The sequence below is a fragment of the Spermophilus citellus genome (assembly GCF_964194105.1).
Source record: "Spermophilus citellus genome assembly, chromosome: X".
Classification (NCBI taxonomy): domain Eukaryota; kingdom Metazoa; phylum Chordata; class Mammalia; order Rodentia; family Sciuridae; genus Spermophilus; species Spermophilus citellus.
This window is the reverse complement of record NC_138190.1, coordinates 6,412,104-6,424,915: the sequence shown is the minus strand read 5'-3', so window position 1 is coordinate 6,424,915 and position 12,812 is coordinate 6,412,104. Positions and strand designations below refer to the sequence as shown.

Genomic DNA, 12,812 nt, shown 5'->3' with positions numbered 1-12,812 from the left:
TCCTGAGGCACTGGGATTACAGAAATGTGCCACCATGCCTGGCTAATGAATTATTTTTTAAACCAGTTTTAAAATGTGAAATAGTACAGTAATTGCAGAGATAATGTAATTTAAATGAATGTTTCAAAACAGATGGGAGAAATTCAGAAAAATGAATAGTCGGGCTGGGGATGTGGCTCAGGCGGTAGCGCGCTCACCTTGCATGCGTGAGGCCCGGGTTTGATTCTCAGCACTACATACAAACAAAGATGTTGTGTCCACCGGAAACGAAAAAAATAAATATTAAAAACCTCTCTCTCTCTCTCTCTCTCTCTCTCTCTCTCTCTCTCTCTCTCTCTCTCTTTAAAAAAAATGAATAGTCCTACCTCTATAGAAAATTTCTATGTGATATCTGACGTCTGTAGAAATTTCAACTATTCAGAAATCATCTGAGAATAAGAAATTAAGTGTAGCCGAAATTAAAATTACTAAAACTTCCTATTACATTAACTTTTTTTAGTTTGCACATATGACAACTCATTTACTTCATTCAGGGTGTATTTCTGCATACTATTATATATGGAGAAATAGACCCTGAATGAAGTAAATGAGTATTAAGTATTCTACATGTATTATTTAATTAAATCATTGCATGAATTTTGAAGGGGATACTTGGTATGCTCATTTTGACATGAAAAATGTAATTCTTTATTTTATTCTAAATACCTTAATTATTCTGTTCTCAAACTCCCAGAGACAAAGAAGCAATAAATTACATTGGGAGTTGGCTTCAATTATCAGGTGCACAGCCGGGTGTGATGGCACATGCCTGTAATCCCAGCAGCTCAGTAGGCTGAGACAGGAGGATCTCAAGTTCAAAGTCAGCCTCAGCAATGGCGAGGTGCTAAGCAACTGTCTCAAAATAAAACACAAAATAGGATAGTGCTGGGGATTTGGCTCAGTGGTTGAATGTCCCTGAGTTCAATCCCCAGTACCAAAAAAAAAAAAAATAAAATGTTATCAGGTGTAATAATTGATGGCAGTGACAAGGAGATGGAAGTCCTTTGATAAATAGATGCAAAGCAACATCTCATCCTCAAGCAAAGCATCAAATTGTACTTTTGCAAATCAGCAATAACCAGCTTTTCAGTGCAGTTCTCTTAAATTATTATGGAAATCTAGGATAATACCCTAAGATACAAAACTGATAAATGGGATATTTATGGATATTATCTTTTCTAATTTTAAAAACATCTGGAAAGCCAACTAAAAAACTGTTAACACTTAATATGGCAAGTTCATAAAATTAATATATAAAATATTTATTTCAATTTAAAAGCAATAATCAATTATGTTCTACAATAATAAAATTATTCATATTAATATAAAAACATATACTCAGAATTTCTGTAATGATATGTAAAAAAAACTTCCATGAAGAAAACTGCAAAACTCTACCAAGATATATAAAACATGACTTACAGATTGAGGTACATTTTGTTTCTGTGTGAAAAGAAATAATATTATGATGATTTTAATTCTTTCCAAGTTAATTTATTTTATTGGCAGGAGAAAGGAAGCCCAGTAAAACTATATTAAACAAAATGCTCTCCTCCTAAAAAAACTAACAGTCCCTATTAATAACTTGGGAGTCAGATCTAGGTTCAGCTGAATCCAGGATTTGAATAATGCCATGAGTGGTCTGTTTTATGGCTTTACTCTCAGATCATCTGTCTTCACATGGCTTCGAATGGCCATTAGCAGTTTCAGTCTGACATCATTCTCATAACTGATTATCCCCAAATGAAGAGAGAATGTGCTACCAATGAAACAATAAGTATAGATGATGCCTATCAGTGACAATGATTAATGACTCACAAAGGAACATGGAGAGCCTTTTGGACATTCTATGCCCCCTGAAGGAAGAACACAATGCCTCTTGTAAAGTATTCTTACCCCAAAATTACACCTTAACTATCTCTTTATAGGAGTTAAAGGGGATAGAGAAACCACATAGTGTCCAAATACAGATGATTGGAAGATATAAAGTGGGAAATCAATGCTGTTTGTCAAACCCCTTATTATGTAGCAGGGGGAGCCAGAAGGAGGGGGGAACATGTGAATTAAGAGACTAAAGACACATTGACCATGTCATGCTTTGTGAACCTTATATGGATGTTAACTGGAAATTTAATACTATTAAAGAACTATTGTTGAAATTTCTACTATGTGGTAATGATATTACATTTTTTTTAAAAAAAATAGAGATTTTTTAGAGCTAATTTTTAGAATACTACTTATGTTGTAGGTAGGGTAATTTTTTTTAATGCATTGACCTTATAATTCCACATCTAGGACATGATCCTAAGACAATCAGAAATGTGATCAAAGACATGCGAACAGATTTGTTCTGAGTAGGGCCATTTATCATAACAAAGCAAGTCTGGGTATTTTGGGGAGACTTATACACCATTTGGGGGAAATTTGGAGCAAATCATGATCCATTCATACAACAAAGTAGTTTGCATCCATTTCACATGACATTTACAAAGGAGGAGTGTTTAATGACATGAAGATTTGTGGCATAATATTGAGGGAAGGTGGTGGCATTCTCTCTCTATATATATCTGTGTGTGTCTGTGTGTGTATATATATGTAAATATATGTTTTATGTATTTACATATTTATATACAGATATGATTATATATACATAGATATAAATTTATGTTTATATAGATATAGATATAAAAGACTAGATAAAAATAAACCAAAATTTTAAGTAATTATTTCTGTATTAGGTATCTTTAAAGTACTATTTACATTTTTCTGCATTTTGTAGATTTTCCTTAAGAGATACATTTTAGTGATCAGACAAATAAGAGACATCTATGTTAAAGTTGATGATAAAAACTAAAATCCATATAAAATTCACATTTAGGTAATTTTCTGAATAATGGAAAAATGTTACAATTTTTCTCTCATATGGAGAAGTTGCAGAAATATATAATATCATATGGAAATTTTTCATCAGAAACCTTTATACAGAATGAATCTGATGGTGAAAGTGCTAACCCTTTGGCATCCAGAGAATATAAGTAGTACGGGATAAGGAAGTGTTAGTATACACTGTAAAGCCACTGTTGCTCTGCATGGCATGGTACTGTAATGGCATTCTGTTATTTTTCTATTTTGATTTCCTCCAGAATCTCCAGACATAAAACAAAGATTATTGATTGTGTTTGCTTATTTACAGGTCTCCAGACAGTGGGGATATTCCGAGTAGGAAGCTCAAAAAAGAGAGTGAGACAAGTAAGTGAAAGGTCAAGAGTGTATTGTCCATTTCATTTGACTTTTAATTGAATTACCATGTGCTAGTTCAAGTTTATGCAAATTACCTTCTGAACATATTTTATGTACCCTCTAATTGATTATAGTATAATTTAGTTCTAGGAGATAAAATGCAACAACTCAGAAGCTCAGAAAAGTTGTTATAGAGTCAGGATCAAGCAATTGAAAGAAAATGTGTAGAAATGTCCTTGCCATGTTCAGTCAAAGAAAACCATTTGATAAACATCTTACTGAAAGTGTAAAAGCAGGATATTCAGAGAGTACCTAATCAGTAAGTGATACTAAGTAAAAAATGATTGTGCCTGTTTTTACTAAAATGTGACATAAAAATGTCATTAACATTCTCATCATATAAGATACTATGTTTATGCATTTATTCTTTCAAAATTCTTTTTTTCTTTTGTTTTTGTTTTTTCTTTTGATTTTTCCTTTATTTATTTATTTATCTTCTCTGGTGCTGAGAATTGAACCCAGTTCTTCACACATGCTAGGCAAGTGCTCTACCACCAAGCCACAACCGCAGCCCCCAAAATAATTCTTAAGCTTCCACAGAACAATTGATTTCCAATTCTTTTATCATGAAACCATAGTCCTTGGTTTCCCTCAGTACTATACAACATTCTTGCAACAGAAGTTTGATATTCGACTGTCAAGAATAGGTTCCTATGATCAGACAGGTCTCTGTGTTAATGATGGCTTCATAAAAGGCAAACCATCCTTTGAATCCTTTGAAAAAATAGTTCATTTGTTAGTGAAACAAAATTTAAATGGTATTTTCCCTTCTGTTGGTTCCAACAGAAGGAAATAAGGAACACACCAACTCAAAAAAGGCCAAATATAAACAAATTTCAGTTGGATGGAACTGATGAAATGATATTTGTTTATATTATCAAAAGTAATTGAAATAAATGCCCCTCACTTTTTATCAAGATAAAAAGCACTTTCAGAAGTAGAAACTCTTTGATTGGTTTGTGGGTTTTTATTCTTAATGATCACACAAAAGATTGTTAAGCAACATTTATATTTCTTTTTTTATTGGTTGTTCACAACATTACAAAGCTCTTGACATATCATATTTCATACATTAGATTGAAGTGGGTTATGAACCCCCAATTTTACCCCAAATGCAGATTGCAGAATCACGTCGGTTACACATCCACATTTTTACATAATGCCCTATTAGTAACTGTTGTATTCTGCTACCTTTCCTATCCCCTACTATCCCCCCTCCTCTCCCCTCCCATCTTCTCTCTCTACCCCATCTACTGTAATTCATTTCTCTCTGGACTTGCAAGAAAGAAGATAGCATTGCAACATTTTCTAGACCTCTCACCTGTGCAGAACTGCAGAATATTTTCACAAATATCATCTCAATAAATCCACCCACCAGCTGTGAAAGTCACCCCCCTCACTCTCTTCTTTTGAGGCTTAGAGAAATTTAGAATGTCAATTCAAAAATCACACAATTTAATTAGTCACTCTTACTTTATTGGCCAAGCTCTTTGAACAGTCCATTCTTTCTGCATGTGTGTGCTCAGAAAAGAAACACGTGTCTCCATGAGCACTGTTGGAGTAGTGCTGATGGAAGCCCTCTCCATTCTACCTTCCTGACACTCACTGATAGTGAGTTGCCTGGAATCACTGACCAATTCAGGATAGTGGTGGGTAGTCACATCAGGTAGACAAATAGAGAGTGCCAGAAATTTTTCATCAGTCATATCTTGATCCAGTTAAAGGAGAATCTTTGCATGGAGGTTTATTTAAGGATTACTCAATAAAATCGAATTGGTGGTTCCTTAGAACTAGATTCCAAGTATGCAATATGTTCTAACTCACTCACCATTCTACTTTATTATACCACTCCTTAGCACTCTGGACATTTTTTTCTCAGAACACTATTTTTTAAAAGAATAGCTAGGACTGGGGATATAGGTCTGTTGGTAGAGTGCCTACCTCACATGCATAAGGCCTTGAGTTCAATCCCCAGCAAAACACACACATACACATACACACACACACACATACACACACACACACACAAGAATAGCTAATCATTTGTGAGTTTATCTCTTTATCACTTTGTCTCAACTAGTCTGAGAGATGGAGAAGGGTAGGAATATGTCTCTATTTACCAGTGTACTTGGAAGGCCTGTAATAGAGTCTAGCACACAGGAAAAATGCAGTAAATGTTTGTTGAATGAATGTATGAATGAATGATTGAACAAATGAGCTCTCATATGCATACTTAATTGCATAGGGTAAATTCATAGACTTGCATAATTATTTCTACAATGAAGAATAATGCATAAAAGAAATTGAGCTGGTCAAAGATGAAAGTATGATGTGAAGTTGTTATGCTCTTCTTACTGTTGTGTTTTCCTGCTGTTGTAAGTATTAATAGACCTAGTATAAAAATTAAGGCAGGGAATCCTTCTGGTAATTGACAAATCTAAGATAGCCTTTGTTTAAATTTTGTCATCTTTTAAGCCTTAGTTACAAATATCTTATCAGGGTTTTTAGTTTCATTATTTGCAGAATAGTCTTCTAGTTTTTTTGTTGAGTATCTTAATAAAATATAAAAATTCCAACATATCAGAATTAGTAACATGCATAACTAGTGTGCAATAGGTTGATTTCTCCCTCCCATAATTACAATTAACCCAAGTTCTCTTCTGTCCCTTAGCCCTTCCTCCCAATACTCTGGTTGTGATTTTTGAACCCCTTGCTTCCATCATTAACAGGAAATGCACAGATAGTTTTATTTAAGAAGACATTTAAACTTGTATATGTATACTTAGTCATAGGAATGTGTATGTGTGTATGTGTATGTATATTTACATGTAGTCATGGATATAAATACATATATATTCATAGCCAGGTTGTATAGACTCTGAGGATCAAAGCATTATGTTGTTTACTTTTACTTCTTGGGGTCTGTGCAGACTTAGTACCAGATGGTACACATCAAAACATTTCTTTTGGTGGACTCTGAACATTGAGGTATGTTATGTGACTGCCACTTGAACCATTGTTTTTCCAGTTACGTGAGGAATTTGACCGTGGGATTGACGTCTCTCTGGAAGAAGAGCACAGTGTTCATGATGTGGCAGCCTTGTTGAAGGAGTTCCTGAGGGACATGCCAGATCCCCTTCTTACTAGAGAGCTGTACACAGCTTTCATCAACACTCTCTGTACGTAGTACAGCCATATTTGTGGGAAAGTATCCCTGGAATACTGGGATGTCCAGCTCACTCATGAAATGTGTTTGCCAACAACTGTTTTTGTCCTTATTCATCAGTCTCTAATGAATGTGGTATTTGGGGAATTTTCTGAGGTTTACTCTAGGTAGAATTATTAAGAATAATTTGCAATAAAACAAATGGAAATAGTCAAGAAGAATTGGGTATGCTTTCAAATGACCCCCGGGACAGGAAAAAGTGCTATAAATTGATGCTTGGAGTACCAGTGAAAGATCACAGTGAGTCTGTGCCTAAAAAATGAGCTGATAATTCTAGTACAAGGAAGAAGGAGTCAAAGAAAGTAGAAGGAGGAAAGTGAGCATAAAACATTTCAGGAGAAGTAAGATGGCATAGCTCAATTTCAGGACTTTTAATGTACCTGCTTCTGGGGCTGCAGATAAAGACTCCATGGAGATCTAGGGAGAGGAGAGATAGGGCAGAGCTGTATCATCCTGCATGCATGTCTTCCTCCAGTGCTTTGATTCAAAAGGGATCACAAGAGAACAACAAAACCATGTCTTTGTTACATGTCTCAGGTATTACCAAAAAAAAAAAAATCTGTCCCTTGTGTATTTGTCAACAGGAAACGACCTCAAATCCATTATAAGTTCAAATTTCAGAACATCTATCAATTCAAGGCCATTGTTAGTAAATATTTACCAACAATAGACTGAAATCCATTAAATCAGGATGAGTAATGCCAGAGAAAGGAAGGAGATGAAAGTAAGGGGAATAGAACCGTCTTTCTCATGAAGTCTCTAGATGTTCTATTTCCCCAGGTCTAATTGTTCTGTCATAGAACCTTATGACTAAATTGCTAAAGTAATGGGAGAAAGGTGAAGGCATAAACTGGCTTTCCTTGGTAACATTTTTGGTAAAGTCAGTTGAAAAGAGGTCATTCCTCCTCCCTTCCTTCTCTGTGTCTGAACCATGTGAGCTCCCCTCGTTCTCACTTAGAGCAATTCTCTCTGCCTTTCATAGTGTTGGAGCCAGAGGAACAGCTGGGCACCTTACAGCTCCTCATCTACCTTCTACCTCCCTGCAACTGCGACACCCTCCATCGCCTCCTACAGTTCCTTTCCATCGTGGCCAGGCATGCTGATGACAATGTCAGCAAAGATGGGCAAGAGGTATGGACCCCTTCACCTCCATGGATGATGTGACTCTTCCTTTCTCCTGATTTTTAAAAGGGCAATCCATTAATATGGCCATCAGTTGAAGAAAATTACACCTTCCATCTCTGACCTGTCTATAAAGAAAGAAATCAATACAAAATCTTCTTTGGAGGGCAGTCCCTAAACACACATTAGCCTCCTTGTATGCTTCAAGGATGCTTCCAAATGATACTGTCATTTTCCATGATGATGCTTTACTCAAGACCCTGAATTTTTGTTTGTGAAGAGAAGACAAACAACGTGCTATAGAGGTGATTGCAATCATGTGAAAGTAGAGTAGTGGGGGTGAGAGGAGGCTACCAACCTTGTAACTGGTTTGATCTGATTCTTTAACTTAGAGCCCAAATAAGACATCCCATTCTTACTTTGTTAGTTTGTCTCTGGGGGTCTCATCTGTACTAGGAGCAAGAAGTCCAGAACTTCACTGAGAGGAGTCTTTTTTCTCCTTAAAACTCCTCCCGTTAATAGGGATTTGCTGAATGCAATAGAGAGTCAGTCTTCTTCCAAACCAGATGTAGAGGGCAGTGGAAGGTCTAATCTTTGCTGTTGCATCTCAATGTCACATAGTGTCAACTGATAAAGGAAGGTTAAGCATAATCCCACAGACCATTTAGGCATGTTCTGGTTGAACCTAGATATGACTCAGGCCACAGTGATTACCTGATCTGAGGTTTGGGGCTTTATTTTTTGTTTGGTCACTCTCATGCTTCAAAATGTTTTTCAAGATCTTTTTTTTGGTTTCGTCCTTGGACAAAGGAAGTGTTGGCTTCTATTTTAAATGGCCTACTAGCAGTTACTCTGTTTAATCTTCACTTTCACAAAAAAAGCCCTTTCTCCTCTGATCCCATGCAGTCAAACATCTCCTTGCCATCCGATTTCCCAGGAGGGCTCAAACCCTTAAATATACTAACTAACATGCACTGTTAATCAACAAGAAGAAGCTACAGCCACCCCAAATTTACTTAACCATAGGAACTTTTATTTAAATAACTGTTAAACAGAGCTCAGCTATATCGTGGATTCAGTTCTGGTCTTGTCAAATTTAGTTCCCAATGTAGATGGTCATGTGCATTTTTTTCACTCTAATCTAGAAAAGCAATTCTGCATTTCTCCTCCCCCTCCTCCATGTGAGTGTGAGAATGGAACTTTCCTGAGTTAGCCATTTATCTCTATGGGAGTTATAATTAGTGAAACCCCTGCTAGCTTCAGGTTTCATAATATGACCCTGACACCTCATTTCAGCATACACAGCTCTTTAATGGAAGTACTATAATTCTCATAATTGTTACATAGTTATATTACCTGTCTGGGTGTCAGCCTTTATCGACTGAAGATTTAACAGAAAATGTAGAGTCATCTGCCTGATAACTAGGTAAAGACAGAGCCTCATGTCAGAAGGTACACCCGTTGCCTCTGTGACATTCCCTATGTGCTATGTGAGAAGAAGAAGGTTGGGTCTCAGGTGATTAATAATGCATTGAGGAAAGTGAAAAGTCCAGTCAAACTTTATACAATATTGCCTTTTTAGAATTATTTTCAGATATTTTTCCATTCCAAAGCTGAACAAGACTCCATTGCCTATGATCAAATAAAACATTCTTTGATAGGTATAAGAAACTTACCATGTTGTAATACCAGCTACAATTTATGTCTCTCCTCCCATGTGCTGGCTTAGTAAATATATTTATATAAAATATTTATGTGTACACACATACACAAACACACAAAGAAATTCTAACAGGCAAAAGAGATATCATTGTCTACATGTTTCAGGGTGGAAACTTAGGGCCAAAAGGGTTAGGTAAGTTACCCAGCACCCCACAGGGAACCTTCACTAAGGGTCATGCAAGTGGCACATTTATACATTTCATCACTCTGAGGAGGTGTCATGTACCTAATGGCCACTGTAGACTTGAAGAGTTATTAGGACAATATCCTAGCAGATGATAGTAAAATATCATGAGGAAGGCCCTCCTTTTTTCTAATTCACACAATGTTGTCATAATGGCTAGTGGTCAGATTGATTTTATGACTAGTAAATGTCCAGCTGTGCTTCAAACCCAAGCCATTCTAACTTACTGATAAAAGAAATGTAAACTAGGATTTAGAAGAAATAAACTGAAATTCTACTGAGGGTACATCTCAGGTTTTTGTAGCTTCTGCATGATTGAAATTTGGCACCAAGTATTTTTTTCTTGTGGATGCTGCCCTGTATGCTGTAGTTTGTTTAGCAGCATCCCGACCTCTACATACTAGATAGCAGTAGTAATATGCCCCAAACACAAGCTGTAACAGCCAAAAATATGTCAAAACATGCCAAGTCTCTACTTGGGTTGAGAGGAGTCAGAATTACCCCTGATTGTAAAGCTCTGGTGGTTCTATAATCCACTGATTATGTGTACTTAGACAAATCTATTTGCCTTCCTATACCTGGATCTTATCATCTAAACTCAGGGAATGTAAATTCCAACTAGGAGCCAGACACAGTGTGCACACCTATAGTCCCAACTACTTGGGAGGATGAGGCAGGAAAATTGCTTGAACCCAGAAGTACAAGACGTAGCAAGATTCTATCTCCAAAAAATAAATTCTTTGAAGGCACTAAACAGTGTATTAGGCCTAATTTGCTTTAAGTAATATAAAAATATCCTGGTAACAATAAATTTGTACAAAGAAGCAAGGGATCATGAAGGTTTCCAGACACTCTTGGATTAACCTTGCATCAAAATGAAGGACTAATGGCCAATGATTAAAATAAGAACATTATTGAAACATAAGAACATTATTGCTTCCCTGAAGAGGTTTGAAGTCACATAAAAGCAAACAGCCAGTTCAGCCAAGTAAACACTACAGAGAAGAGTCAGTACTGAGAAAACAAGAGGAAATTGGGCCATGTTCATAGAGTATTTCATTCCTCTGTTGGGTTAGGTGATTCTTTCTACTAAGACCTGAATATTTGGAAGGCTTTGGTAACAGGTGATATAATTCATGCTGTAGATTTATTTGAGACAGGAAGAGGATGAGTTAGGAAGCTTTTTATCAATAGCAATACAGAAAACAGCAATTCCTTTAAAAATGTTTCCATTTAAGGGTGATCTTGGTATTTGAGTCTTGTGTGTCCTGAGTACTTTCCCTGAGTTCCTCTAAACCAGTTATTGCCATTTAGGAATTTTTCCAATGACTGTTCTGATATGCTGTGGCATCTAGGAGGTGCAGGAGAGGTGAGGACACAAGGTAGAGTTAGGGAATGCAATGCAAAGTCACTGTCAAAATTCAGAGAAGGAATGAACATGGACCAGAAGAGTTAGGAATGGCTCCATGTAGGAGACAGAATGTAAGCAACATATCAAAGGGTGGAAAGGGATTGAGTAGATGGACCACATAATCATGGCATAGGGTTAGGAGTTAGCTTGAGTGCAAGTTAAGGGTGGGGATAGAGAAAAAAGAAAAAGTTTTTTATGTTTAAAAGATTTTAGTTGATTTGGCATGAGCAGGAAGAGAACACAGAATGGACAGACTAGAGAAAGGCTGCAAATCTAATTATTAAATAAGGCCAAGAAACAAAGCATTTCCAACTTCTCTTACCTATTTGTTACTTTATATTATCCAGTTGTTGTTGTCACTGTTTTATGGATTACAAAAAGGAAGAGAACTAAACCAGATTGTCAAGTAGCCCTAAAGCTCACACGTGCTCTGTCAACACCTTGCTGCATGACCTTGTTATGATGAAACAGAGGAAGAGGAAGGAGCTGGGGAAGGTCTGAGCTTCCTCATCTATAAAGTGAACATAACATTTCCTTTCTAGTAGGTGCTTGAAATCCAATACACCATTAGTTGGTGGGACTTGAAAGATATCTAAAAGAAAGGCATGAGGAAAATTGTTTACTAATCAATCAGTGCTTTTCTTGAAGCAAAAATAGTGATATTTTATTGAATTGTGGTGTTTTGCTCTCTTGTTCTATTCCATTTTGTTTAGTTTGCTATTTGCTTTGCCACTTAGGAAAAAGAGAAATTCCCAAATCTAAGAAATATTTCATTTCTTCTAGAAACAATAGAATAGAAACAAAATTGAAACCTCCAGAGCATTGGTTTTTCAGAGAATCCAAGAACCCCCTGGCATTGCATGGAAAATGTGGTGTGAATATGGGCTCGTGTGGTGAGAGAGTCCATAGTTGGCATAGAGTTCTCAAAGGGTTTATATACAAGGCAAAAAAGAACCAATGTAGAGCTGAAATGACTGATCTTTTAGGAGGTAAATGCCTCTAGGAAGTGGTAAATTGGCTTTGGAACTTTGGCAGGATCAGTGCCTGCCTTGCCTCTGCCTCCTCCAGCCCAGCTTTAAAGCTCATTTTTCCCATCTCCCCATGCCACAGCAGGGTCTGCCAAGCCTACAGCCAACTTGAGGAGGTGCACTCATGTGACAGAGTATGAGGCCACCTGGAGTGTGGCCAATAGCATCCCTTCTTACTGCACTGACTCCTAGCTCTAGCTCTGGGGCCACCCCATCTATAAAATAAAGACAACAGCAGCTGCTTTGGGAGCTTATACTAAGAAAGAGTTGAAATAGTCTGAGCAAAGCCCCTATCCCAGAGTCTGTACACACTAAACTTTTGATAAATGTGAGCTATTTATATGAGGCTTAGAAAATGATCCAGGTTGCTTATTTAGTGAAGATAAAAGTTTTCCTTGTATTGGCTGGCTGATTAAATAATGCAATAATGTCCTGGCCTCCAGTGCATGTACTACCTAGACACAGCATATATGTACATTAAAATATATGCTGAAACATGGGGAGCAAGGGTGGAAGATGTCTGGGAGCAAATCCCCTTTCCAGTTTAAATAACAATAAAACGGAAAAACAAAGCAAAACCAAAAAGTGGTAACAAACCACAGCAGCCTGGTCCGCAGCTGGAATCTATGTGCAATTTTACAGACGGATTGTATTGCATTCCCAGAATAGCAACCAGAGAAGGATAGAGCGGAAACAGAACTCTGGATTGTCCTTGTACTAAACATTCTTTTAAAAGAAAACAAAATCTTCCATTTGTTAATGTTGAAAATGGAGAAAACC

General features: G+C 36.7%; 1 protein-coding gene across 3 annotated transcripts in view; it reads left to right on the top strand.

Moving 5' to 3' along the window:
* ARHGAP6 (Rho GTPase activating protein 6) overlaps positions 1-12,812 on the top strand; it is a 471,152-nt gene that overhangs the window by 426,716 nt on the left and 31,624 nt on the right. For all 3 annotated transcript variants that reach the window (XM_081276553.1, XM_081276554.1, XM_081276555.1), the window contains exons 6-8: positions 3,233-3,288; positions 6,368-6,518; positions 7,548-7,696. In XM_081276553.1, the coding sequence (XP_081132679.1) occupies positions 3,233-3,288; positions 6,368-6,518; positions 7,548-7,696 (356 nt within the window). The remainder of the gene's footprint in view (positions 1-3,232; positions 3,289-6,367; positions 6,519-7,547; positions 7,697-12,812) is intronic.